Here is a 27,894-nt window from a genome sequence, read left to right on the forward strand (position 1 = left end):
AGCCCCACACGCCAGGCCCACAGGAGGCAGGTCCAGGGCTGAGCTGCAGCCCCCCCCAGCTTGGGGTGAGCGTGTTCATGCCCAGCCCAGGGAAGCACAGCCGGCAGGGATGAAGGGAGAGGAGCTGGGCTAGCCAGCAGCTGGCTGCGACCCCCACAGGGAGGGCCCAGGGCTGGATTGGGCAGGGGGGGGTACTTCAGAGCTGTTCCCTTGGCCTGTGCTTGGGGGTCTGGGTGTTGTGAACCCACAGGGCTATGCCAGCTCCCACAGCTCTCCGCCATCAGCCTGGGGGATCTGCTGACCCCCCCCATTGCCTTTGGTCTCCCTGAGGCAGCTGGAGGGGGTCATTGGCTCCTGTTAGACTGTTGCCCTCTTGCTGCTTGACCAGCTGCCTCGTTCCACACCAGAGGTAGCTGCATTGCCGTGAGCTTTGCATTGCAGGCGTAGCTCAGAGTCCCAGCCATGGACCTGGGGAGCCTGGCACTAGGTGCTGCACACAGAACCGCTGCATGGACTGGCTGAACTACGAAGGGCCTAGAGCCCGGGGGAGGGGGGCAGGAGACCTGGGTTCAGGCCCAGCTCAGTTACTACACCAGCGAGTTGCTTCCCTGCCCCAGCTTTTGCCCTAGCCCCTGGAAGCACCTCAGGGTAGGGAGAGTCTCCCAGGCCACGTGCAGCACCTGGCACACAGGGGTCCCGCTCTCGAGTGGGATCTAGAGGTGCTGCAAGCAGGAGCTACGCTCAGGGCCGAGGCTGGATGAGATTGGAGGAAACGGCCCTGCGAGGAGCTAAAGGAAAACACCCAAGTTATTGCCGGTGCCCAGGCCTGAGCCCTGCTGCTGCAGCAGGGGGAGCAGCCTCTCCCCGGACCCCCCGCTGCCCTGGCAGAGCATTGAGCCCCCAGACCAAGCAAGCTGCTGGCACGCCGCGCCCCTCAGGCTCCCTCTCCGCTTGCAGCAGACACAGGCTTCGCCCTGCAGCAGGTGTGCGCCGGGGGCCCAGGCACGCAGGAGTTAACAGCCAGCAACGGCTCCTCACGGCTTCTCCCTGCTGGACTCTGCCCCAGCCACACTTCCCACAAGGCCAGGCTGTGCCGCCTTGGTGCCCAGCTGCCAGCACAGCCAGGTGAAGCAGGAGCTGGCACCGGCGCCAGCCCCGTGCTCTCAGGGCAGGGGCGGGTCAAGGACTGGGCGTGACGAGGACGTGGCAGGGTCAGAAGGTGCAGGGGGGGCGTTCTCCAACCCACGGCAGGCAGAGGGTTCCGCTGTGAGCCCGGCACCACCACCCACCTGCTGCCAGCCATGCCCAGGGAGTGCGTGGGACCTGGGTGCAGCCGCTCCAGGCGTGCGCCATGGCTCAGCCGCCCGGGGAATTCAGGAATCTGGCTGTGCCGCCGTGGGGCCTACCACAGGAGGAAGCAGCCAGGGCTGGATAGGGGCAGTTAGTCCAGCAGCACCCACCTCCTCGCGCCAGGATTGTCCCAGGCCAGCGGTTCCGAAGCCCAGTGACCGGCTGCCCACGGGAACAGAGCAGCGCTGCCCACGGGAGGACACGGGGCTGAGGACTGGGTGCGAGGTGCGGTGGGGTCAGCCCAGCCACGACTATGTTAGAGCCACGGCGCTGTTTGTTTGTTCTCTGCTGCCGTGGAAGCATCTGACCTGCTGCTCAGCGAGCGGCTTTGCTGCGAAGGGCCGAGAGCCTGCGAGGCTCTGAGATCTGGGCCTCGCTGCCCATCTCCCTCAGCCACCAGCAGAGTTTGGGGAACCAAGGCCAGTCCCCCCTTATTAACCCTGGGCAGGAGACTGCCATAGTGCATCTCTGCTGGTGGTGGCCCCAGCCCCTGCCAGGGACCCGCCGGGAGTCACAGCCATTCAGGTTCTCGGAGATGAATGACGCCTTCTGGCTGCCTGGCACCCCATGGGGATGAGCAGGCCCAGAGGGCACCTGTAGCCCCTTCCCAGGGCACAGAGCCAAGGGGGAGGGAAGGTGGTAACCGAGCCCCAGCCCCTATCTCCCATGACCCAGCCGTCCCGCCCCAGGCAGAGCCCCCACTACCTGCAGCAACAACAGCCCCGGCTCCAACGTTTTATTGGAAACTTTAAATATACTCTACAGTCGACACCATGTCCAGCTCGGCCCCCGGGGAGACACGAGCCGGCGGGGGGGGAAGCACGACCGAGCCAGTCGCGCTTACGAGTGCTCTTCCGCCAGCTTGTCCGCCTTCGCCACCGCTTCCTCGATGGGGCCCACCATGTAGAAGGCCTGTTCTGGCAGGTGGTCATAGGCACCTGCGCAAGAGGGGGCAAGGGGCAGCCGTGAGACAGGGACCCAGCTTCCCTGTACGCCAGGGAATCCTCACAAGGGGGCAGCAAACCTGCCGTCTCTTCCCCAGCCGAGAGAGGTCCCTGCCGGGTCCCAGGAATCCTCTCTAGAGCAGCCCCCTTGATTTATCCCCCCACATGCCTGAAGAGAAGCTCCCCCCATGGAGCTGCAACACCCCAGCCAAGAACCTCCCAAGAGATCTGGGGCCAGCCCCCCCAGCTGGAAGCAGGGGAGAGTCTCCACGGGCTGTACCCATCAGCCCCTTATAGGGGCTCCCCCTCCCTCCCCCGAGACGCACCACCTCACCTCCCAGGATTTGCTGGAAGCCCCTGATGGTTTCCTTCAGTGGGACTAGTTTGCCCAAGTGGCCAGTGAAGACCTCGGCCACCTGGAAGGGCTGGGACAGGAATCGCTGGATCTTGCGGGCACGGGCCACCGTCAGCTTGTCCTCCTCCGACAACTCGTCCATCCCCAGGATGGCAATGATGTCCTGGAGGGATTTGTAGTCCTAGCGGGGAGAGAAGCCCAGACAGGAGCTTGCAGAGTTCCAGGCAGCCAGAGCTAGCCACGACCACCACGCTGGAGGCTTTGCCAGCGGCAAATCCCATGGGCTGTACCCTAGGGCTTCCCCTTCCCAGTCAGTCAGTCTCCAGGCCGGCTGCTTCCAGCAGCAGAGTCGGTGCTCACAGCCCAACCTGCGGGGTGAACAGGGGGTGTCTGGACGCTGCCCCGCCCACCTGAGCTCAGGCTCCCCACAGCCACCGCTGTGCACGTCCACGGCCCAAGATGTCGAGGTCCCTGGCATGCCGGCGTTTCTACGCTCACCAGCACTCCTGAGTGCCTCACGGTCTGTGCTCCAACCCCACTGCGCAGATGGGGAATCTGAGGCCAAGGGACATGCCCCAGCTAACAGAGCAGGGACGTCAACTCCGGCTCCCACGTCCTAGCCAAGTGCCCTGACCACCGGGCCACTGTCCCTGTCACCTCCGAGCCCCAGACAACCGCCGGTAACAGCTCTCACCTGCAGGATCTTCTGCACCCCCCGAGCCACGTCATAGTGCTCCTGCCCCACGATGTTGGGGTCCATGATACGGGAGGTGGAGTCCAGAGGATCCACGGCGGGGTAGATGCCCAGCTCAGCAATGGCACGAGACAGCACGGTGGTGGCATCCAAATGGGCAAAGGTGGTGGCAGGGGCAGGGTCAGTCAAATCATCAGCTGGCACGTAGATCGCCTAGGAAACAAAGGAGACGTGGTACAAAGTCAGCACTGCCAAGGACGCCACAGATGGGGTCATGCCTGCCGATGCCAGGCGTGCCAGCAGGACTACGAGAAGCTACTCATTGAGCCTGGAGGGGGGCCTGTCTCTCCTCCCTCCCTGCCTATGCGCAACGGCCCCTCGGGACGGGGGCTGCTCACGCGCCAGTTACCTGCACGGAGGTGATGGAGCCCTTGCGGGTGGTGGTGATCCTCTCCTGCATGGTGCCCATGTCAGTCGCCAGGGTGGGCTGGTAGCCCACGGCCGAGGGGATTCTGCCAAGCAAGGCAGAGACCTGAAAGGGAGCAGAGACGGCTTGGGCGAAGGCTGCAGAGACCCGACAGCCTTGCCCGGGGGGGAGCGTTTCAAAGGGAATGGACGAGGCGGAGCAGTTCCACAGCGAGCCACAGACAAGGGCCACTAGGGGAGAGTCCCTCCCTCCCCTGGCACCCTCGTGGCCAGGCTGGGCTCAGCCCACCTGCCCCCCCCCCCCCCGGTGACCCCAGCACCCCAAGTTCTAGCCAAGCAGCTGCCCCCAGCCTGGCCCTGCAGGGAACCAAACTAGGGGGTGAAGGCAGGAGGCCGCACGAGCCCAGATGCTCACGCCATTGGCCAGGGGACTGCCACGGCTCCCCTGCGCCACCCTACCTCGGAGCCAGCCTGTGTGAAGCGGAAGATGTTGTCTATGAAGAGCAGCACGTCCTGACCCTCCTGGTCCCTGAAGTACTCTGCCACCGTCAGCCCCGTCAGAGCCACTCTGGCACGGGCGCCTGGGGGCTCGTTCATCTGCCCGTAAACCAGGGCCACCTGCAGCACACGCGGAGCGAAGGCGTCAGCAAGACATTGCGTCCCGGCAGACAGGCCGCTCGCCAGGCCCCACCCAACGCCCTCTGCCGGGCCGGGCAAGGAGCACCGGCACCATCGTGCCTGACGGCATCTAGGGCAGCCCTAGCTCGCCTCTCACGGCGCAGCAACCCGAGGACCACGCATTTCTGAGCGCCAGGCTGTTTGCCCTGAGCTGCTGCCCACTCCGCACAGATCTGCGGGTTTGCTTTAGCTTCTGGGTGAATACGGCGGAGCAGCGCGACCCCCCAGGTGCCTTCACCAGAGGCGCCCCCTCACCTTGGAGGTCGTGTCCTTCAGGTTGATGACCCCAGACTCGATCATTTCATGGTACAAATCGTTGCCTTCACGGGTTCGCTCCCCAACGCCCGCAAACACCGAGTAGCCACCGTGGGCTTTCGCTACGTTGTTGATCAGCTCCATGATCAAAACCGTCTTGCCCACCCCAGCACCTCCAAACAGACCTGGGCAAGGGGGAGTGGTTGCAGATGGTTAGCTCGATAGTGCCTCCCCTCACCCCTTCGCAAGGGGCTGCTTTACCACGAGGCTCTCCCTTCCCCCCTTTTCCTTCTCAGGAGATCGGAAGTTGCTTCAGCAAACTCAGAAGAACGAAAGTCATGACGTTACTCATCAGCGAAGGAAACCGCCTGCTTTCACAGACGCACACTACTTCTGAACCCAGCGCCTCTGTAACGAGGCTTCGGGTGCCTCCCTGAGCTCCAAAAGGGAGTCCAGTTCCACGAACCGTGACCCCCCCCCCCCCCGACATCAACTCCCAGACTTAGGAATCTCCCCTCCTCTCCCCCCCCCGTGGCCCCTTGGATCGGCAACATACCAATTTTGCCACCCTTGGCATACGGTGCCAGCAGGTCCACAACCTTGATGCCAGTGACCAGGATCTCTTGCTCTACGCTCATCTCAACAAATTCAGGGGCTTCGGCGTGGATAGCAGCAAACCTGCAATAGAGGGGCCCAGGGAATCAGGTCCGTTTGCACAGTTAGCTGGCCTGTGCGAGCAGCGCGCTATGCAGCTCCTCCGAGGTCTGCTAGGGAGTAGCACATGACCTCTGCTGGGGGGAACACAAGAAGTCATGGAGATCTCTCGGAGGAGGAGAGCTCTTAGCAGAGAGGCAGCAGAGTTTCAATGCCACCTCACTCCACTTCTGTATGTCCACACAGCACCTAGAGCAACAGGGACCCAGCCTGGCTGGTTTTGAGGCGCTACTGAAATCTAAGGCCAAAAATGACTCAGTTGGGAAAAGATCTCGGATGTAGGCAGGAGTCAAACTGAATGGAGTTCTTGTTCCGTGCCAGAGACACTACTGCAAACTCAGCCATTGAAATCGGCACAGAGGGTCTGCCACAATCCTTCCTCCCCCATTTTCTCACGCAGGCCCAAGTGATCTGAGCCCCTGCCCTGCAAGAGAGTTTGCACTTACTGTTTGGTCGTGATGGGGCCTCTCTCATCGATGGGCTCCCCAATCACATTCATGATTCTGCCCAGGGTCTCGGGGCCGACAGGGATTCGGATTGGTGCCCCGGAGTCCAGCACTTTCTGTCCTCTCACCAGGCCTTCGGTACCGTCCATGGCGATGGTACGAACCGTGCTCTCCCCTGCCAGGGCCCAGGAAAGGAGCATTACATGCATGCAGGTCCCCTGCTGCACACAGGCAATCACACGTAACGAGAGAGCCTCTGCTGAACCTATCCCGACTGACCGGCGCAAACAGACAGACGTTGCATGGAGGGGCAGGTCTCAACAGCGGGGAGGAGGAGCGTTCTGGGGGTGCCTAGTGGTTACAGAGGCCTACACGCAACCCCCTGCTCTGAGCCACGTGTGACCTTGGGCAAGTCGCTCAGTCTCTGGTTCTGCAGAAGTAGCCAAAGGGGAAGGGACGTTCGAGGAGGTGACGTGCACTGGACCCCCCCCCCCAATGAACTGCTTTAACAGCATCCCCCCCGTGACTCCCTCCTAGAGCCATTTTAAGCCTCCTCCTCAGATAACAACAATGGCTTCAGCACGCTCAGAAGAACGAAAGTCATCACGCTGGATCATCAGCGAAGGAGGCCCCAGCCCTGGGCCGGTCCCAGGCCCCGAGGGGCCGCTGCTTACCCAGATGCTGAGCCACTTCCAGCACCAGCCTGGTGTCCCTGCCCTGCACCTCAAGGGCGTTCAGGATGGGGGGCAGCCCCTCGTCAAACTGGACGTCCACCACGGCGCCGATGACGGCCACGATGCGGCCAGGGGCAGCCTTGGCCTTGGCGGCAGGGGCTGTCTGCGCCGCATAGTCCCGTCCTGGGAGGGGGCAAAGGAAACCAAGTCAAGGTCAGACAGTGGGGCAGCCTGTGACCCCCCCCCCCAGGGCAGGCAGCACCAGGTGCTCGGCTTGGCAGGAAGGGCCCGGAGAAGAGACCCCCGCAGCCCCAGGCAGGGTGCACCCGGGCCCCAGCGCCCGGCCACCAGGGGAGGCTAGACCCCGATTCAGCCCCCGGCAGCAGGGAGTGGGAGGGAGGCCAAACTCCCCCCAGGCCGTCCCCACCCCCACCGCTGCCTTCCCCCCCTCCCCCCTCGGCCCGGTGCCAGCCCAGCTCCCACCCCCCCCAACCCAGACTGCCCGGGCTGGTCTCCCCTCCCCCACCGTGACCCGGTTGTGGCCCACCCCCCAGGTCCACTCCCTCCCTTCATACCCCCCCCACTTGAACCCAGAGCCGCCCCTCCCCCACCCCGGTTCCGTCCCCGCTCCCGAACCCGGCCCGGTTCCGCCCGACTCCGCTCCCGATCCGGATCCAGCCCCCCCTCCCCGGACTCCCTCTAGCCCGGCTCCGGCGGCCCGGCCCCAAGGTGACCCCGCCCCGCCCGGCCCGGCCCGGCCCGGCCCCGCACTCACGGGCCCCGCCGGCGGCCGCGCCGCGCAGCAGCAGGTCGCGGAGCGGCCCCGAGGCCCCGGCCAGGCCCAGCGCCCCGCGCCGCAGCAGGGGGGAGGCGGCAGCGGCCGAGCAGCGACCCACGAGCCCCAACATGGCGGAGCAGAGTGAGCCCGACTGGCGCCGCCCGCCCGGTAATGCGTTGCGGGGGGCGGGGACGGCGGGCCGCACGTGACCCCCCACCCCCCCCCGCCAGCGCCCTGGGTTGGGCGGCGGGCTTGCCAGTCAGGCGGCCCCGCGCGCTGATTGGGCCCGGCCCGTGCCCTCTCCTTCCGGACGTCTCTCCCATTGGGCGGCAGAGCTGCCAGTCAGATAACGCTCCCCTCCCGTTGGTCGGCGCGAGGGAGGGAGCCCCCTCCCTCCGCGGCCGCGCTCGGGGGCTGATTGGCCGGTGGGGATGGAGAAGGCGGGCCCACTGCTTAAGGGCACAGCGCACGGCAGAGGACGGGGCTCAGCACGTGTGCTGCTGCCCTGCCCTTGTCCTTGCTCTGGCCTGGCCTGGGCCAGGCAGCCCGGGCCAAGGGGTGGGGGCGGGGCTGAGGGCGCAGGTGCCCCTGGGGGAGGGGGGGGAAGGGTTTTTTCCTGATTCCCACGTGCCTTTCCCAGCCCCTGGAACCGGCCTGGCCCCGGGAGCGTCCACACTTAGACAGGCCATGCCTGGTTCTGGACTCTCCCGTTTCCCCTGGGTTCGAGCCTGGCCCCACATGGAGCCAAAACCGCCCCCGGGGGTGGGGTGGGGCAGTCTCACAGACCCCACTGCCCCGGCCCTGCTGGTGGGAGCTCGCCCCAGGCAGTCCTGGCTGGGACACACCAGAGGCCACCCTCTGGGGGCTGCCCCGTAAACCCAGCTCGGGGGCATCCTGCCATTGCCAAGCCCAGCTTTGCCATCCACGCTGCACTGTCAACCTGGGCTTACAAAATTGCCACAGCCACACTGACGCCCCCTGTCCCCCCACCGCCTTTCTGGCTCGGCTCTGGGGCTTGAGCTACGTCCACACGGCGACAGGGCTGGGATCTAAACGACAGCGGGTCTCGGGCTCTGACCTGTCCCCCTCGCAGGGCCCTAGGACCCGAACACCGGTTGACCCACGTCAGGCTGATTTGTGTGTGGACGGGAGGGGGATCTGAGCCCAGGCTTCGCATGCTGCAGGCAGGCCCGGCTGTCTATAAAAACTTGAGGCCCTCAGGATTCTAGCTATGAATGAAACCGGGGTCGGGGGCCCCTGCAGCGGTTTGCCCCATCACACAAAGCGCAGCGCAGGGATGGGAAGTGATTTCTCCCAGGTCACCTGAGGCAGTAGCACTGCTAGAAACAGGGCTGTATTAGTGCTCCAGATGGGACAGCCCTGTCTCCAGCTGTCACCCTTTTATGCCTGACCTTTTTTTTTTTCTTTAGAGGAATCTTTCTGTAAGTGTAAAGCTGACTAGAAACCAGGGTGGTTTTATTAGCAGTGCTGTGTGCGGCTCAGAGCGTGGTGCTCTCCCCCGTCGGGTCCATTCTGACCCCAGTGAGCCCATGTCATGCTATGAAGTGCCAGCCCACAAAATTAACACAAGCTGCTTTTCAAATGAAACATGAAAGTGAGGTCCTGAGCTCCTGTGATCCCCGGACTGAGAACCCCTTCACAGTGTAAGTAAACACACTCTCCCTACTGCAGCAGTTTCATCTGGACACACTGATAATCCAGAAACTCCTCTCTTAAAGTGAAGTGCACTGTTACAAACAGCTGCTGTGCTCCATGCAGAGAGGGCTGCATTTTAGTGTATCAGGGAGGAGTTCAGGTAGCCCTGTGACCCGTTCTCCTCTCACTTCCTAAAACACGTTGGCTCCCTTTGTGATGAAAAGCGCCATAGAAAAAGAAATGATCTGAAAGATAAAAATAATCAGACATCCAAAATTTTGAGTAAGGAAAGTCTGGAACAAGGCAGTCAGGAAAACACGGATACCACTTAGCTCCGGCATTACAGAATCAATCATAGCCAGGGATCTCCCACCACCACATGAGCAAGACCCACAGCTGCGTTACCTGACTAGAAAGACACCAAGAAAAGAAAACAGTACAGTGCTTCGGCTTTTTGGAGCAAAAAGTGCTCTCAAACCTTTGAAGACCACTGACAAATTACACCCCAGAATAAGGGGTGCGGTGGCTGTTTCTGAAGTCAATAATTAGCAGCCGTGTGCTAGAGCAAATCCAAGAAGGGAATCAGTCACGTTGAGACCTTTTGATCAAGATAAACCTGGGCTGGTTGCACATCAAAACACTTCGATGTTATGCAGGCTAAGTTAAAAAAAAAAAAAACCCCTCGCAGGATTGGAAAGTGCTTTACAACCAATTTCATTTCATTTCACATCCCCATCAGGGAGGTAGTTTATCATCCCCCTTTTACAGCCGGGAAACTGATGTGCTGAGAGATGCTTTGCTAAAGGTGGCAGAGTACCTCCATTTCAGTAGAAATCAGGTGTCCCTCTCCTGTCTTTTAACCATGAGATGCTCCCACAAGCAGCTCATGAGCAGATTGGGGACCGTAATTCTTACCAGCACTAATCCACACTGCTTTTAAACGGGGAGGACAGAATTTGATTTTTTGAAATATAATTTCAAGCTATCAGTTTAAGCATTTGTTCAGATTTTATCATTTTTACAATTGTGCAAAATTGTTTAAGCAATTTATCATTTTTATTGATTTCAGTTTATTGACAGTAGACCTTGAGAATCAAATAGTTGACGCTTTATAACCGTTAAAACACAAATTGTCAATATCACGTCAAAATATACCAAGTAAATCTCCTTACATCGAACGCTGAAGTTCTCAAGCAGCATTTTTCTTATGTTGCTTATCTGTACATGTCACTCCTCCATGGAAATAGTTTGGGGGTATGTGGTGAAAGTAACATTTACCAATACAAATTTAATTCTTCCAAGCCTAACTTTAAATGAATGTCAAGGGCTTGACAAGAAATAAAACATTCATAAGACCCTTAACTCTGCCCCTTTTGCATTAAATATAGACACCAGAGCAGCTCTGGAAAAAAAAATCGATTTGCCTAAAATGATTATTCTGGAGGAAGGAACAGAGTATTAGTTTTTTCATGATCTTTCATCGTGGTGAGGTACCACCCATAGATCGTGTACCTGTACTGGTAACTTTCATGGGAGTTTTACAAGCCTGATAATTACTTATTTATTAAACTCCTTTGGATACAGATTGATCTTTGCGCTATTATTTTGCCCAGCCTGAAATGGGAAATGCAGCCACTTTGATAAATGGACTGAAAGGTAACTCATTGCACAGGAGCTTCTGTCTGATGGTGTTGTATGATCGCTGTTGAAGTGTTATTTTATAAGTTAATCCCCCCAACCGAGATCCCTACACCTTTTGTCATAACAGTACATTAAGCTAACTGGCTCCTAAGATAGAAGCTCCCCTGTCACATAAATTGCGTAAGCTATATAGAAAGGGGTCAGGCCTCCATTTATCAACAGACCCTGCTAAAGTGCAGACCTAAAATTAGAACTGCTGGGCAGCATTTAGAGCCGCCCAACTTTTCTGGAAGAGGGGGACGTTTACCCCACTCCAGTCAGCAGCAGTACACTCATGTCACCACCACGCATCCCCCGCCCCCCCCACACACTCACAGAGCTGACCATGGGCTGGAAGGTACCAGGGATAAGCACAGCGCAGGAAGGGCTTGATGCACAACAGTGAAGTAAATGAAAAGAAATTGCCCTAGACTCCAATGGGCCCTCTGGTCGCCTGTAGCAACGGACAGCTTAACTAGTCAAATGAGCACAGATAATCGCACTCTCAGCCCCCTGCTAGAAATTATTCTGCGCTTTTTATTCTAATTCTAGACAGATTGAGGTAAGCGCTGGCACGGTGGTTCTGTATCCCTAGGCAGGCAAACAGCTGTATCCTTTTGGTCTATTTCCTCAAACTGATAGTAGTGCAGGGGGTTCTCAAGCTTCCATTGCAAGCTGCAGGGGGACAAAACAGAAGGGATTTTAAAAGGACGTTGCATATGCCAGGAACCTGAGCACAGCTGTTTTCTATCTACCCTTTCACAGAAAGAATTACAGCGCGCACGCACACACTCTGAAAGCAGTAGTTAACGGGCTCTAAAACTAGCCCTGTCTGTTCCAGTACATGGGGGGGAAGCCAGGAGAGGTATAGCCGGTCCATGAGCTGATCTACACCCAGCTGTCATCCCCTTTACTGGCTACATCATCACAGGCCCACCTTGCTCAGAGTTTTACTAGGCAAAAAGGAAGCAGTTCCTTGGTAGGATTTTTGGGACACCCTTTTGGAAACTAGTCCAAAACATCTCTGCCTGGGGGTGCTTTGGTAACTTCCTTCCCTCCCTCAACCCTGAGTTCCGCGTATAAGTGACCACCCTTCGTCGTGGTTTGCTTTACACTCCAGGCTAGGAATAGAGTAGCCCAGTACTTACAGACCACAAAAGAGGCAGGAGAGGGGTCCAAGGCTGGACTTCTCAAGCGTATCCACAGTCCTGGCCACCTTTGACACGCAGGGACTCCTAGAGAAGAGTTTATGGGGGCAGTCAGACTCTACAAAAGCCTTCCTACTGCAGTCCAGGTTTGAAATGTTAGGGGACCGAGTGCTGTAGCTGAAAGCATATCCCCTCTCATCCCAGCGGGCAGGGGCCTGTCTCCGGCTCAAGTGGCAGCACGTACCAATGCAGTTCAGGCCAGGCTGCATCTCAAAACTCTGGCATTGCTAGTGTCGGCGTCTTTCCCGAGGCATCATCCTTTGGACAAAGTGGTTGGAGCGCCAGAGTTAGTTTTGGCGTCTCTGGATGGGTGGATGGATCCTCTGAAAGTGTGCCTGGGGAATCGCCTGTGTTCCCTCGTTGCCCTCGCTCTCCTCAGCCGCTTCCTCGCTGGGTGGGGGAGCTCACGTGGGGTCTCTGCCGACTGCGGGTCTCGTCTCAAGACTGGTATAAATGTCAGGAAGTTAAGAGCAGTACGTCTAGCCGGCTCAGCCTTCCTCCCCCGCATAGCTGAGAATTTATTAATTCTGACAATTCTGCTGCTGCGTTTTACATAAACACAGTGAGGAGCACAAAGTCAACCCAACTTTGCCAGGAGGCAATTCGCCTCTGGGACTTTTGCATAAACAACTCGATTCATCTCAGGGCTGCTTACCTTCCAAGGAAACAAAAACGTATTAGTGGTTCTGCTGAGCAGGTCCTTCTCCCATCACCACTAGTGATGGTTATTCCCAGATGTGGCCAAAGACATCTTCCAGTTCCAGGAGGCGAGGAGGGGGGGGAAGTGTCTCCCCCCAAATGGACCAGAGCAGGATGCCCTCGCTGCTGGTGACCCTGGAGCGCTCTTGAAGATTAGCGAGCGCAGAGTATTGAGTAGAGGTCTTAGCTGGAGAAAGGATGCGCCATGGTGTCCTGAACAGCCACCGATATGGGCCTGAGACCCATCCTTGCCTGGACCATTGTGCCTTAGAATGAGAGAATTAAACCAGCGGTGAATACTTCTGACAATGGAGAGGCAGAACCAATTGGGACTGGAGCGTGACAGGAGAGGACCCCAGGGATATCACCACAGGCTCGCCTCTCGCCTACACTGGCTTCTACCGTAGCTTGGGAGGTAATGGCACTGCAGACTCTTGATGTGCCGAGATGGGAGCTGTAGGCATCGGTGCCAGATGTACCACTTCTTGTGCCACTGGCAACACAGCCGATAGGCTAAACCAGGCCTCTTGTAGCTGCGTATGCCTCTGGGCTGGCTGGGGACACGGTCTGATGGCTTTGCAGGGGATGGTCTAGATGGAGCAGGTGCAGGTTCCCAAGGCAGCGGTTGCTGACCAGCGCAGGCTTAGCACAAGTCCTGCAAGCGAGGCATTGTTCTGGTACTGACAGATAAAGAGTGGTCAAAATGTCCTAACACACACTGTGTGTGAGGGGCAGTAACGTAACTATGATAAACCCTTAACAAGCAGGATCCTGATGTATGTTGTGTTTGACTAGGCCAGAGGGCTCCTGTTTTGCGGAAGGTCAGAAGGTACCAGGTGAAGCCGTAGGTGACGAGACGGTGAGGGAGCTGCAGCTATCAGCCAGACATGCACAGTTCGAGAGGTGATCTCTTATACCCAGCACAATCTTAACAGAAAGCACAGAACAGAATGATGGGCCGAGGGTGGTTCTGGCTGCATCTGAAGGGTATAAGTGACTCCTTTCCCACTGGCCATAAGCTCCTGCCCCAGGAAATCTCCTTTCCTCTAAGGGTGAATCTTGCAGACTCCTCTTCAATGTCTTTTGGCATCTCATTGCTCCTCTCACATCCACCAGCAGCACCAAGGCTAACGCCAGCACCAACTGATGTTAAATTACGTCAAAAAAGCAAGAGCTGATCAATTCGTATCCATCTTCTCTCTTCTGTGGAGTCCACTCTGCTAAGGGAACACAGATTTGACTTTCCAGAGCAGTCACAATAGCAGTTACAGACTGCATCCCCTGCAGTGTCAAAGGTCACCACCCTGCAGTCTGAGCAGCACATACTGAAGTTGCTTCTAGGATTCCGCACCTTTAGCTCTGTATTCTTAGGCCAGGTTTACACTACAAGTTTATATCAGTATAACTACATCACCCAGGTGTATGAAAAATCCACACACAAGTGAGGCTGTTAGACCAACTTAACCCTGCTGTAGACAGCGCTATGTCAGCAGGGGGGCTTCTCCTAGCAACATGGCTACTGCCTCTCATGGAGGTGGATTAGCCATGCCACCAGGAGAAGCTCTCCCGCTGGCATAGCAGCATCTTCACTGAAGAGCTACAGCTGCAGCTTTAAGTGTAGACCCCGCCCTTAACGATGATGATCCTGCTGGGAGGAGTCTTGGTTTGAGGAAAAGTCTGAAGCAGGAACCTGACTAATTTCTAGTTTCCCCTGCTGGGGATAGAAGGAAATGCTCAGAAGACAAACCAGTGCTTTTCTGATTCTAATTAAGGGATGTGGAATCAGCGACACCAAAAGTACTCTCTAATTCCCATAGCTGGAGCCTGAGAAGGGCTAAATTTTTGTGGGTTTTAATCTCTGCAAGCAGGGACCAAATCATGGCCAGGCTGTAATCAGCAGACAATGAGCAATCTTCTTGGAGGGACAAGCCTAATCATGGTGAGTTAATTGATTAATGTTCATAAACACACCAGAGACATTGAAAGGAGACCAAGCCAGAACTCTAGAACATGCAAATGTGCATGCCACCAAGGCTAGGGCAGGTCCAGTCTGCACTGCAACTCTGAAAGGACACTTTAGGGCCTGCTCACATCAGTAGCAGCACACTTTGGCTGTAATTGTGCGACGCTTTCCACTTGGGAGTCCAGAGGCAGAACATAATGAAATCATGAACAAATACACCCAGCAGTCCAACAAAGCCCAAGAGCCATTTAAGGGAACTAAAAGTGCCAAAATGCAAAAGCTCAAAGATTTAGGAGGAGGACAAAACATTGTTTTATTTTAGTCAAATCACAACATTTTTCTTTTTAAAACTGTTGTCAAAGTGTACCTACAATTTTCAATTACAGATCCACTTTTTTGAAGGTTTGCTGGGAAACATTACAACTTGCCTCCTTCAAACAGCTGAAATAATCCCACACTAGTATTCCAACTAAAAATAAAATCCATTCCAGCAAAGAGTAAGAATACATGAAGTTACAGTCAACCAGACAGTTAAAAGGACAGCCATGGAGTCTTCAACAGTTTATTAGAAAGAATGTAGACATTAAAAAAAATCCCCACTGCTTTGACCACAGATTGAGGTTTTTCAGTCTTGTAATAAGCTGGTCAAAATAAACTAAACAAAAAACCCAATAGTGTATTAACATTTTGTCACTCATTTCCATACCAACAGTGCAAATACAATTTGGTCTAAATGTACAGATTGACAAGCAACAACGTACAGCCATTCTCACCCCTCTGTACTAAGAGATGTAAAAGCTTGAGGGTCAAACAATACCAAATGTACAGGCTTCACCTATTTAAGTCAGGGGTTTCACTAGTTTTAGCTAGGATACATCTGGAACACTAACTAGTGAGTACTTAAATACAACAAAGTGAAGCAATTTTTCTTCCTTTTTATTGAAACGTTAGTGGAACACACCTGAAGACACCGCAGAGGTATAGCATGTTACCAGTTTAATTTTGTAAGCCAATTAAAACATTTGTTTCAGTCAGTTGAGTTCCAGGTATAAAAATCTGAGATTTTAAATGATCTGCAGTCCACACTGAGGGGAAAAATGCTAATTTACCACTTCATGTAAATTGAGAATTTTCCCATTGTAATTGTGTCTTATGATGAGGCAAGGAGGCTCTAAGCCCTTTTTATTGCAACTTATTTTGTAGCGATTGCCTATACCTCAACTGTTTTTTGGAAGTCTGGAAAAAAACTTTCATGCATAACATTATTGCCTCATGTGGCTTAAGACTGCCCTGAACAATGGTACACACCAACCATCAGTGAAGCCATTTAAAACAGATTGAAAATGGGTTAAAGGATGCAAGATCTGCCTTTTGAGCTATCAACTCAGGAATTCTTCTGTTATGAAATGTTGTGATGAAGTTCTTTCCCCAAACCCTGAAGACGACAGTTCTCCTTACTCCAGATCTGGCATTTCTGAGGATAAAGTTAATGCATTAGTGTTTCGGTTTTTTAACCAAAGTAATCTAGGACCCCTGCCCCTGCTCCAGTCTAAGCAGCATGCAGCGTAGCTTTCTAAGAAAGCTTTTGCTACTGTTTGTCCACTGAAGTGCAAAGATAAATTAGGTTCTCAGACATGTTCAGGGGCACCTCAGAAAATACTAAGGTCAGTCAATTAGCATGTACACAGCATCATGGATGACATGCAAAAATCAGTCTCTCGCCTCAACAATTGTTGGGACTGCACCAATCTGGGAAGCTCAAAAGTGAAACTTGCAACTCTTGGGAAAGTTTATGATCCCGTATTTGACAGTCCACTAGACCGTATTGCTTAGGTGACAGACTTAAGAGTTACACCTGTACTGAGTACACTGCAGGCTAAATAGAATGTAATTACATGTGACGACATGCAGCACAGTGCGTAGTGTTGGCAAGATCTCTACAAATCTGTCCTACTTTGGGTGAAAACTTATGCACGACTGTTTCTGAACACTGAATTTGCATGCTAAAATGAACTTACTTTCATCATCACTGTCCGGTGAATCCTGGAGAAAAGAAAAAAGTTGGCAAATAGGTCAATTAGGTCCTAAAGAAGCTCCTTCTGCAATGACACTAACCCACTCAATGCCACAAGTAAACTTCAAAGTGCGGATGTTTAAAACATGCTTTTGATGAGACAAATTTACTGGGATGTCCTTCAGGAAGGACTCCATACCTCCGGTAAACCTTACAGACTTCAAGGCAGAATTACCAAGAACTACAGTTGAAGGTTTGGCAAGGTTGGTTCAAGCACAACAGCTGCAGGGGTAAAACCACACCATTTGATGTCATTGCAGAGGACATGAAAGTAGGTTTTCCAAATCTGATGTGCTGTTTATGCACACAGGAAATGAAAAGCAGGAGTCCAGATACAGCCCTGCCTCCAGTTAGTTAAGCTTCTAAGAATTCTGAAGAGGTGATACAAGGTGACCTGAACAAGTCTTAACTTATCTGTTGAAAACTTAACCCTTTAAGAGATCCCCATAAATAGAGAAGCTACTTACATCATCTGCTCCATCTACTTCTGGCAAATCTACATCTTCATCGCCACCCATGTTGTTCATCATCTGTTATAAAGAGAACTAGTGTGAAACTGGAAAACTTTGCCCCTTTGGCATTTTCTCATTTGCTTTGTAAAACCCAAGGAATACTGCATTCTAAGTCTAAAAACAGTCCCAATTATCACAGGGCCCTCCTATAATGAAGGCTGATCAAGTGGGTTTTCTGTAAGCCCTTCTACACACATGCAGTAGTTACTGCATTTTAATTAAGAATATTTCATTTCTTACTTCTTTTGCAAGTAAGAATGCAAACAGTGGGTCGCTACATTAGTTTAAAACTGAACACACAAAATATTGTTTTAAAATTAACTGCATCTCAGTCCACTGGAAAGTCAAATTAATGCATTAGCCTTCTACCTCTGGAGAGTCACGTTAAGTTTAGCAAAAATAAAGCCAGTAATCTCAGAGTCCACAGCCACACACAACTACTGCACAGCTCAGAGCCGACATCCTCTGCTCTGGAGAAGACGTGCTTTATAGCATCACCTATGTGCACTTGCTCTACTGCTTTTGAGTGAAGAACCAGCAGAGTGCAATTAAAGATCATCATAAGGAAAGACTGAACATACAGAAAAAGCTGCCAATGAAGGGGAAAGGGGGTTCGGACTCTTAACTATAAGAATTATGTATGAAGTTGCTACAATTCTAAAATTGTTTTGCTCCAGTTGGAATCTGCCAAGTCACCCATTTGGTGCTGGCAACAACTGGGGTTTAATGCATAGTGAGTTTGCATTGGTACTAATGGCCAAGGAGCCACTTGGTCTGTTAAGACAACTGAAGAGGCCTCATCACCTCTCTATCAGATATTGTTTGCAAACAAAATAACCACAAAATGGAACCCAGACCTCGGAGTATTCATCTTTCCTCACCTCAGAGAAGCGATCAAAATTGGACAGGTCTTCATCTGAATCATCTTCCCAGTCTTTCCAGTTGTTGAAATCCACACTGAGCCAGTTGAGCTACACAGCAATACAAACATCTTGAGGGACAAGTATTTGTTTTAGGGTTGTGCTGGGGTAGAGGAAATAAATGGGAAGTTTCCCCCCACATTAGGAAAACATAGGCAGGCTCTCCATGAGCTGCCATTTTGTTTGGAGGGGAGAGGGGAGGGATGAATGGCCTGGCAGCTACTCCATAACACACAATAAATGCTCAACCTGTTCATCATCTTGCAGGACATTTGGACTCTCCATAATTTGAGTGGCAGTGACCACTGCTTCCAGGAGTATAAAAAAGTAGAACTGAAACCTACCTTTGCCTTCTCTTTTGTTAACCTTGGCCATGACTGGCCAGATTCTCCTTTTCTTAAACAACACAAGATAGATCTGTCTGTTCTTTTATGCTTGGATTCCTGGAATGAAAGAATTGTCCTTTGAACATGGCAGAGTCAGAAGATAGGAGCGACTTCAGCAAGATTTAGACATCTGCATTCACCCACCCATTTAAGAGGTCATCATTCAGTTAAGTTTGAGCGGATGAAGAAAGCATATACAGTAGCTGCCTCCAGTCATGCGGCATGAATACTCTTTACAATGAATGCTTGAACAGACCACCAAAGCCTACTGGAGTGACTAGGGAACACCACACAGTCATCTAGCACTTGCCAAAATAATTCTTCCCTCCCCCCCCCAATTCTGGACTAGTCACAGCATCCAAACCGGAGAAAGGATTGCAAGAAGTCATTACCCTCCAAAATTGAAACCCCACACTCCTGTTCAGCAACATTTTACAAATTAGTCAAAATCTTGCTCTAACAGGTGCAGTGATGCTGATTTTGGTTTTGGTCCCTTGAGAAAGATGGACAAGGCTAAAGCGAGCAGCATTAAAAAAGGAAGTGCAAGAACAGCAGTAAGAAGTGCACAGAAGTGGTTATCAGTAAGTACTCGGGAGCAGACTTTGACATGCCACTCTTCAAGTAGCACAGGGAAGGACAAGAGATTCCCTTCTAAGACAAAAATGTAAGCACATCAGATTACTAATGGTGCTCATTACCAATAGTATCCAAGTACTTCACACATTTAGAGTCCATTTTGTATAAATTGTTTGTGTAATTATTAAGGGTACAGAGGACAAAAGTTCAGAAAATACTTACATTTGGATCAATATAATTAAAAAGATCGATTTCATTTAAATGCTTAAAGTTATCACTTCCTCCAAGACAACTGGAAGAGAAAAGAATTAAGCTAGTTATGTAGCTGGCCTCTAAGGTGGAAAAGTCTCAAAGCAAAGATAGCTGCAATAAAATAAAGGTACTTGCTATTTATTTAGAAAAAGGGTTAGCTCAGTGTTTAGACAGACATTTCTGTTCCACTTGATAATGATCTCAGTTATTTACCTGAATGTAAGTTTGGATTTTTCAAAATTTACATGAACATCTTTACTGTCTTCAACACAAAATTCAATGAAGACGTAGTCCCTTCGGTCATACCACTTCGCAGAAGCTGGCTGCCTAGAAACAGACCATTAAGAGAATTAGATCAAAACTGAAACTTGCGCCATTTAAGAAAGTCCCAATGTCAGAGAGAAATTTCTTAATTTTAAGATGGAGTACCAAAGTCTGCTAGCAGATTCAAGGGGGGTCGTTGCCACTGTTTGCACGCTTCCCCCTCCCAAACAACTTTAATAGCTTTCACTGCAATTAAGGCAACTTTCATCAGCAAGATGCAGTTATAAGCTATACTGCAATAAGCAGCTTATAGTACAATACGAGTAGCAACCTAAATGAGGCTTAGGTTGAAGAGCAGAGATAGAAGCTAAAGAGATAATAGAAAATTATTCAGTGTATAATCCCCAAAGCATTGCAAAGTGGTAACACTCCTTGAATGTTTAAAGTTATCACAGATAATGAAATGGAATGAAGAGATTATACATTTAAGGCAATCAGAGACCATGAAAAATCATCACGTCTTGGTTGATATGCCACTGCAGTACCTTTGAGTTCCTGCTAACACCAGTGTCACTTATTTAGCCAGACTGAATACATCTGTTTTGAAGCAAGTTCTCTAGTAACAGTGTATGAAACAGAAAAGTAATCTGAAAACTCAAGTTTCTGAAGATGAACAGGTAAGGGTAAGCTCAGTTTAATTTGCATATGAACGCTATTAAAAACTGCCAGCAAGTAAACAGGTTTACGAACAAGAACTAAACAGACAGTTTTAAGGAGAGTAGTCTTTCAGACATAGCAATGACGAAGCAGAAAAAAATCTGATTGCTATTTAAAGGTGCTGAAATTTATTATTAGTTAGAAACACTTCACTTTTTGAGCTGATCATGTCAGATCTCAGTCTAAGTAGGGTAAGATTTGCTCAGTCTTCTATGTAAACCTTCAAGGAACACAGGATCTGCTTTTGACAATTCAGTAGGCAGTAAACCAATGCCCCAGGATAGTACTAAACATATCTACTGCTTTTTGGATAAGATGTAAAGCTGAAGCCTTGACCATTCAAAGTCAGTCAAGATCTTATATTACTTGTGGTACAAACAGTAGTATCAGCATCCTAGCCAAATTCTGACCTGGGTAATTAGATTTAACCTCATTTCTTCCAGTAGTTTTATTTTCCCTCGTAGAGCAATCATGTTTCTGGTACAGAATAGAAGACACACCACATCTCAGAGGCAGCTGTATGTTGGTGCCCAAGAAGTGAAGTAAAAGCATTCTTTCAGGATGACAGACTTTATACAAATCAATTTATATTAAGCTTTGCTGTGAAGGTTTTGAGGTTCCTAAAATTCAGTTGCCTATCTTACATTCTATAGGTTACTCGCAACAGCACCTCCAAACTGATTCCTTGTTTATGTCTACTGTTGGAGGAACAGACGACTTGAAAACTGCCTTATACTGAAGTTATCATTAGTTGGCTTTATATGAAACAGGAAGTGGGTACATCTGACCTCATCAACTTTAACAGAATTGAGTGAGTATGATTTAATGGCGCCACTTGGTTCCACCTGCACTACAAGATCAACAATGTGAAGGCCCTAGTTTCAAAAGAGGAAGGTTGACCTGCAGTATGCTGTGGTTGTTCCCACCTGAGTCCAAGGCCTTAGCCAAGCGTTCACCATGCCTAAATCCTGGCTACACTGCCAAATGGAACCACGCCTTAACTGTATGGGGTGGGAGAGACAGCCACTTGTGACTAGGTTTCCTTGAAATGTAGATGAAACTTGTGTCTCACCAGACTCACCAAAGACAACTGCACAAGCAAGCACCTTCCACACGTCTCAGAGAGGCACAGAACTAAAGTGGAAATCCTGTGTCTTCAACACAACTTGCTAATACTACAAGTGTGCACAAGTTAAAGTCCCATTTCTACTAGAAGTGGGAAGTGTAGCCATACTCATCCAACAGTTACAGCTAACATGTATGCCTAGTTGCATTTTTCCCAGCAAAACCATGTTGACAGGTCAGTACAGCTGACACACAAGCCATGCTGGTGGATAACTGAATTTCTGCATACTGGAGGAAATACTGGTATCCCACTTTGCATAAGCTGCTGTTGCCACAAACACAAAAGACAGTATTTCTTATAAGGTACAATGGACTGTGTGATACCTTCCTCCAGAAACGTGGAAGGCAGGAGAGTAGTAACCCATTTACAGTGTTAGAGGGCAGATCCCAGACACAGAGCAGAACCATAACACTGGAACACAAATACAGCCCAGCTATTGAGTTAGGAACAATACACTCATGTCAAACATTTAAAGCAATGGTCTCAAGGTTTAATTTTGTAAGCTGAAATGTTGACCTCCTCAATATCCTGGCTAAAAGTTAATAATTAATACCACACAAGTCTAGAGAGTTCGGTCGCATCTGAAAGAATGGTATTTGTATTTTGTATGTACAACACATGTAAAGAGCGAAGTGTGAGAGACACTAGCTTTTTCCTCCCATTACATGGAGGGATTGAGAGGATGCTCTACAGTCCAACCCTCCATGTTAAAGCATTGCAATAACCTGACAAAAAGGGAATCTTAATACAAGGATAAGTTCTCAGACCATTCTGACAGAGGCCACTGCTAAACTTTTGAAAGGAAAAGCTTCTGAGAAGCCTGACTCAGACTCTTAATTGACTGAATCAACCATGAAGTATTCTGCAATGTTTGACACAAAACCAGTAGCCAAGCACGTTTACATGCACCATTACACATTTAGCAAAGGATTTTCTCCATCCCTCTTATGGAACCTGCTGAACCTTGCATTGTAACAGAATTTTCAGGGTCAGCATCAGTTTTCCCAGCATACGAAAGGTGGTGTTTTAGAGCTTAATTCCACCTTTTCCAGAAAGAATGAAGAGCTGTTCTGCACATACTGCTCTAGTATGCTTACCCAGTTTACTGCAGAGGAGTCTACGTAAAACTATTCAAGCACTACTCTGATTATACTAGAAGCCAAGAATAAGAAGCTTGAAGGAAAGACAACATGTTTGTCAAAAGGAAACCATTTATTCCATTTTTGTAGCACTTTCAGCTTGTGATGTCTTCCTTGAGAGGTTAAGTCTGAATATACAGTATAAAGTTTCCTTCCAGAGTATTCCAGTAGCACAAGGATTTTATGTTGCTAAGTGAGCTGAGTTATTTTTGTGGATATGGTTTTAATCAAAACCTTCATCATCTGTCTCACTTATTAAAATGCACAAAACCTGATCCACAGCCACGCTGATTTAGATGCAACAGCGGTGGTGGTGGGGAACTCAACAGGGCAATTGCAAACTGAAATTCTTAACCTACTATTCCAAAGGCAACTTCTATCCATACACATATAGCTGCCACCACAGAAGAGAGAGACCCACTTAATTGGCAATTCTTGCACTAGCTCTACAGACAAAGACTGATCTGATAGCAAAGAATACTGGATCCACAATTATGACTTTCCTATGCTCCACAGGAAAAAGGTGTTTCCATTAAGGCCTAGTTTTATCTTTCTGGGACTGAGCATAAACCAATAATGCACAGGTAGGAATTAAAAGGTTCCTTCCACAAAAAACAGTGATCTTCAAATATCAAATAAATAAAATTAAATCCATTCCTGGCCAGATTGTTTGAATTCAAGCAAGCCACTCCAATCCACTGGGTGAAAGACTAACTTCCTTCTAGAGGCACATTTGAAAAATAGTATTACAGCAAGAAGTCTTCTTTCATATTTGTGCTGACCCATGCTGGGTAAGTGCAGTAACAAATGTGTGATGCCCCCAGTTCAGTCTTTCTAATTCCTTATTTAACAAAAGCCTGGCCCTGCTAAGACTTAAAGGCATGTAGTGAAGAGAGGACCAGAGTAAGTGTGCTCTGCTTTTATTTCCTCCACAGTCTAGCCCAGACACCAGACCTGCTGCCTTTGAATGCTATGTACCTGATCCATCTCCCATACTGTTCTGTGAGAATATGAAAATCCATCTCCATTGAATTTGAGACATCAGTCATCACTCAGTTGGTTACATCAAAAGCGGGGACACCAATCTCTCCCCTAAATGCAAGAGTTTTGCTGAACACAACATTTAGCAACCATTTTCAGTGTTAGGAGGCATCAACAGCCTTCTGAGAGTTATATGCATAAGTAACAACTACACATCCGAGGAAATGCAAACCATGCCCTCAGCATCTTTGCCAAGATTAACTTGGTCTTACAGGAACAAGGTACTGCACCGCTTTACAGTATTTCCTAAGCATCTGTTTAAAAGATTAGCCCTAGAATTAAGTGGGGGTTGCCTTTCAAATTATTTTAGCCATGTGAAAAGGAGATGATAGTAGCAAGAGGAAATACATTAGACATATGTTTAAATTTTGAATCATTACCTCATTTTAGATTTAAATACCCCCCCCAAAAAAAAAAATGTTTGCTGCAGTCAGGTTAAACTGTGCTGGAAGTATGATAAGCAGAAAGCCATCCAGATCAAGTTTTCAAAAATTAAGCTAAATTTGATGGTGACCTTAATTTAGGCTCCCTCATGATGTGCCAAGAATCAGGATTTTCATAACACAAACAATAATGCAAGATGCATTAGCACTACTAGCAGAAATTTTAGATGAGGCAGCACTATATCTATATTTTAAGATTCCTAGAAGAAAAGAGGACCTACAGAGTCAATAACGTGTGTATGTTGACATGAAATTCTTTATTGAGCACTTGTGCAGTAAGGTCACTCCACAATTACATAACCATATGAAGCACTAACTAAACCAGGCTATACTGCCTGACTAGTACTGGAGAAATGTGGTCAGGATTTTCAAGGGCTCCAGTTGTATGCATTCATCATCATGGAGGGCCTGACATTTTCCTCTTTCCTCAGTGCAACCAAGCTCATCTCACCAGAACAACCCTTAACCCATGAGGGCTGAAAAAGTTCATTTAATATTGCTTCTAATTGACCAAGTGATCCGTGAGCTACAAGGAATGAGAGAGTTCTATCACATCAGCTTCTTGTTAAGTCCTAAATGCACCATTAGGTTTGCCTGGTATTTCACACAATTTATACCATGGCACACAATTGTCATGTACCCTGAAAGTAAACAATATCTTTCACCAGAGTTAAAGTAGTGTTCTCTGGCCCCTTACAATAAGCAGTCTTCTCTATACGAGTTACCTATATTCCACATTCTCATGTCCTTTGCTACCGGATGAAATAAACAAGGCAACAAGTTTCATTTATTTAAGAATTATGACCACAGTGCATTAGATCAGAGCCAGTCACTTCTGGTTTTCATTGTTCTCAAATAATCAAAAACCACCTCAACATGATGGGTAAATTAATGTGTTCAAACTAAGTGGCTAGCACATCACACTGTGCTGTGTTTCATCTTGCATCTTAATTTCTGCTTTGCAGTGACCTCTTCACTAGTTTCTATCTGATGGGAATCCTGCCAAATTAGCCATACTTGTCTGTCACGTCCACACTGCATTAATGCAATGTGTTCTGCATCAGACTACACAGGAGACCACCTGGAAGCTACAGCTGGTGCAGAATATAGTGGCTCCTCATCTTAGCAAAGTTAATTGTATGGACTATATTATATCTATGCTCCAAAGATGGCACTGGTATCTGCAGTTCAGGGGGTTACTAGTGATTTGGAAGTGCAAAAACAGACTGAGGTCCTAGCCACACAATCTTTCCCCCTATATCACCACAATTCAACCCACATGCTGTCTTGTTCATTCCCTAGTTTTGAATGTGATGCGTGTCTAGGTTTCAGTGAGGGGATCTCTACCATGTAATTCTCCTGCAATAGAGCTAACAAAGCCGGAGTTTGTACACTTTTTTGACATGCTACAAAGTTTGTTTGGTGAGCAAAGCATTTAACTGAGGGTCTGATAGTGGTGAAGCGTATTTTGGTTCATTGGTGAGTATGGGATTCAGTTTTAGGCAATTAAACTAGCTAGTTTCATTGTCAAAAGCTTTTACTACAAGTTATTTTACATATGTACATCTAGAAACAAGGCAACAAGCATATTTAAAAGTATTAAAATAGTTACAAGGATGCCTGTATTTATATTCTAGAGGTTCATCATCTGGCCTGGTCTGGTTCCATGCTGTAGGACTGCAAAACTAAGTGATTCTATCCTGTAAGCAATATATGTACAATTGCCAAAACCAGAAGTCAACTCAGGAAGTAACATAGTAGTTGTGATCTCAGTTATTTTATAATGTGCACATACCTAATATTTTACATTACTTTGGAATGTAAATGCCTGTACCATTTTACAAATGTTAGGGCTCAGGAGTCAGCACCCTCACGAGCCTTCATTTTACAGAGACAGAAAGAGAAACAGAAGCCACACAGGTGAAGTGACTTGCTAATGGTCACAAAGCATGTCAGAAGCAGAGCTGTGAAGAGAATTCAGAGTCCTGGCTCCCAGTCCCTCCCCGCCATTACTCGTTCACACTCTGCCAGAGTAAGTTTCGTTTCAGTTTCTGTCACATTTTGCTGCTTGAGAAACATGGTGTGTAACAGCCAGCACCAGTTAATGTAGTGGCTTGCATTTGTTTCTCTTAATTTGCAAGAAAGAGAAAGCAGTTTCATTTGTTTTGTGTCCCATTCATGCTTAGTTTTGGACTGTACTGAGGCCCACTGCTCCAGAAATACAACTTAAGTGGCCAAGCCCCCCACACAGCTAAGCTTGCTGGCTAGTTCAGAGGCTGATCGTTCCCTGAATTCTTTTGGAGGGGGGAGAAGGGGCCCCGCGCACAGTTACAGGTCTGAGTGACAACCTCAGGTGTTCCTAGGAGAGAGGGGAAAACGGGGAACCCTGACAACGCCACACCTTAATAAAAACAAAAGCTGCTGTTACATCCAGCCCCCTGCGGTTCTGCTACTCATCCCCTGGGCTGCAGGGACCCTTTGTGCCTACATGTCTCCTCCCGCTCCCCAAATTACCTTCGCCCACACTCAGACAGGTGACCAGGCCGAAGGCTTGCATTGCTCAGTCCAGTGGTTCCCTCCCCCGGGCCATGACTCATCCAGATAGCACATGCCCCCTCCAAAAAAACCCAGCGCCCTCCCCCCCCACCCCGGAAAGCCCCACACCCCCACAGCAATCCTAGGGCCCTCCTCCCCCACAGGGCCCGCCCCCGACCTCACATGCCCTCCCGACAAGCCAGTGCCCTCCTCCCCCACGTGTGTCCCCCTCCTCGGAAAGCCCCAGCGCCCTCCTTCCCCCCAGCAAACCCGGCCCCCTTCCTTCCCCCCAACCTCACGTGCCCCCCGTCAAGCCGGGGCCCTCCTCCCGCACATACCCCCCCCCGCACACCCTCCTCACATGCCCCCCTGAAAACCCAGCACCCTCCTCCCTCACATGCCCCCCATCCCGCACACCCGGCGCCCTCCTTCCCCCACGTGCCCTCCCGACAAGCCGGCGCCGGCGCCCCCACGTGGCCCCGCCGAGGTCACGAGACGCCCCCCCGCGCGGCGGGGAGAAGGGGGGGCCCGCTCGTTTCCCCTCCCCCCGCCCCGCTCCACAGGCCGCCCCGGCCCTGTCCTTCCCCGGCCTCCCTCACATGGCGAACGGCGGCAGGGGCGGCTCCGGGTCAGGCAGGTCCCCGGCGCGGGGCTCTCCGGCGCGGGCGGGCAGCGGCGAGAGGGGCCGGGGCCGGGTCCGATCAGCGTGAGGCAGCGGCGGCTCCACGGGCTCGGGCTCGGGCTCGGGCTCGGCCTCGCACCCACAATGCACCGCGCGCTTCGGCAACGGCGGCTGCTCCAGGCGCTGGTGACGCAGCAAAATACCCCGCGCTCCCGCCTCTCGCCGCCGCACTCCCCGCCGCGCATGCGCCGGCGCCCGCTCCCTCAGCGCGCTTTGAGCCCCGGCGGGCCCTACCGGACGGAGAGCGCATGCGCCCCAACCGCCTCGCCGCTCTGGGTCTTCAACGCGCGTGCCCAGGGCAGCCTCCCTGGCTAGTGCGCACGTGCTGCGCCCCTCGTCTAAGCGCGCAGGCGCGCAGCCGCCCTGCCGGTTCTCCCCATTTGCCCCAGTCCCACGCGCGGCGCATGCGCCGATGCCGCCCCGCGTTTCCCGCTGTTGCTACAGGGTGTGGCCACAAGTACTTGGCCCAGGGTTGCCATGGAAACGAGAGGGGGGATGCTGGGACTTGTAGTTTTCTTGGGCCCTGCTGTTGCCCTTTGGAGGGCACAGGGGAGCCCAATGGAAGGAGCGTGTCCCTAGCAGGGGGAGGTGGGGGGACCCCAGGACGCAGGGGGAGGGGAAATGTGGAGCATCTAGGAAGGGGGTGGGGGGAAAGATTAGGATTTGAGTCTCCCATGGCCAAACCCCAATGGGGGCCATCCAGGGCC

At 51.0% G+C, this 27,894-nt stretch overlaps 2 protein-coding genes and 2 non-coding genes across 4 annotated transcripts; all 4 read right to left on the minus strand.

Annotated features, from left to right (window-relative positions):
- Positions 1–1,652: 1,652 nt before the first annotated feature.
- ATP5F1B (ATP synthase F1 subunit beta) lies at positions 1,653–7,444 on the minus strand. Its single transcript, XM_067529687.1, has 10 exons — positions 7,312–7,444; positions 6,537–6,719; positions 5,863–6,037; positions 5,259–5,380; positions 4,703–4,887; positions 4,229–4,387; positions 3,753–3,875; positions 3,344–3,556; positions 2,629–2,830; positions 1,653–2,288 (listed from the first exon to the last, which is right to left on the minus strand). The coding sequence occupies exons 1-10, from the start codon at positions 7,442–7,444 to the stop codon at positions 2,191–2,193; spliced, it is 1,593 nt and encodes a 530-aa protein (XP_067385788.1). The 3' UTR covers positions 1,653–2,190.
- Positions 4,990–5,063, minus strand: LOC137141103 (small nucleolar RNA SNORD59). Its single transcript, XR_010916536.1, has one exon. It is a non-coding gene; the product is annotated as a small nucleolar RNA SNORD59 (small nucleolar RNA).
- Positions 6,415–6,488, minus strand: LOC137141104 (small nucleolar RNA SNORD59). Its single transcript, XR_010916537.1, has one exon. It is a non-coding gene; the product is annotated as a small nucleolar RNA SNORD59 (small nucleolar RNA).
- A 7,364-nt stretch (positions 7,445–14,808) lies between the features above and the next one.
- PTGES3 (prostaglandin E synthase 3) lies at positions 14,809–27,547 on the minus strand. Its single transcript, XM_067529695.1, has 8 exons — positions 27,105–27,547; positions 19,454–19,567; positions 19,211–19,280; positions 18,371–18,469; positions 17,988–18,077; positions 17,062–17,124; positions 16,539–16,563; positions 14,809–15,994 (listed from the first exon to the last, which is right to left on the minus strand). Coding segments are annotated over exons 1-8 (483 nt in total). The 5' UTR covers positions 27,107–27,547; the 3' UTR covers positions 14,809–15,974.
- Positions 27,548–27,894: the final 347 nt, after the last annotated feature.

This window comes from Emydura macquarii, unplaced genomic scaffold, assembly GCF_026122565.2.
Source record: "Emydura macquarii macquarii isolate MOO-44397 ecotype Brisbane River unplaced genomic scaffold, CSIRO-AGI_Emac_v2 contig_2994, whole genome shotgun sequence".
NCBI classification, from domain to species: domain Eukaryota; kingdom Metazoa; phylum Chordata; order Testudines; family Chelidae; genus Emydura; species Emydura macquarii.

Excerpts from the sequence above, each read along its gene's own strand:
- ATP5F1B (XM_067529687.1), bottom strand. The coding sequence starts at position 7,444 with ATGTTGGGGCTCGTGGGTCGCTGCTCGGCCGCTGCCGCCTCCCCCCTG. Across the intron at positions 6,720-7,311 it reads CGCGGCCGCCGGCGGGGCCC|GACGGGACTATGCGGCGCAG; the intron begins GTGAGTGCGGGG and ends GCCCCCTCCCAG. Across the intron at positions 2,289-2,628 it reads CTTCCAGCAAATCCTGGGAG|GTGCCTATGACCACCTGCCA; the intron begins GTGAGGTGGTGC and ends CCTCTTGCGCAG.
- PTGES3 (XM_067529695.1), bottom strand. Across the intron at positions 19,281-19,453 it reads AAATCCAAACTTACATTCAG|TTGTCTTGGAGGAAGTGATA; the intron begins GTAAATAACTGA and ends TTTCTCTTCCAG. Across the intron at positions 17,125-17,987 it reads ATTTTGATCGCTTCTCTGAG|ATGATGAACAACATGGGTGG; the intron begins GTGAGGAAAGAT and ends TCTTTATAACAG.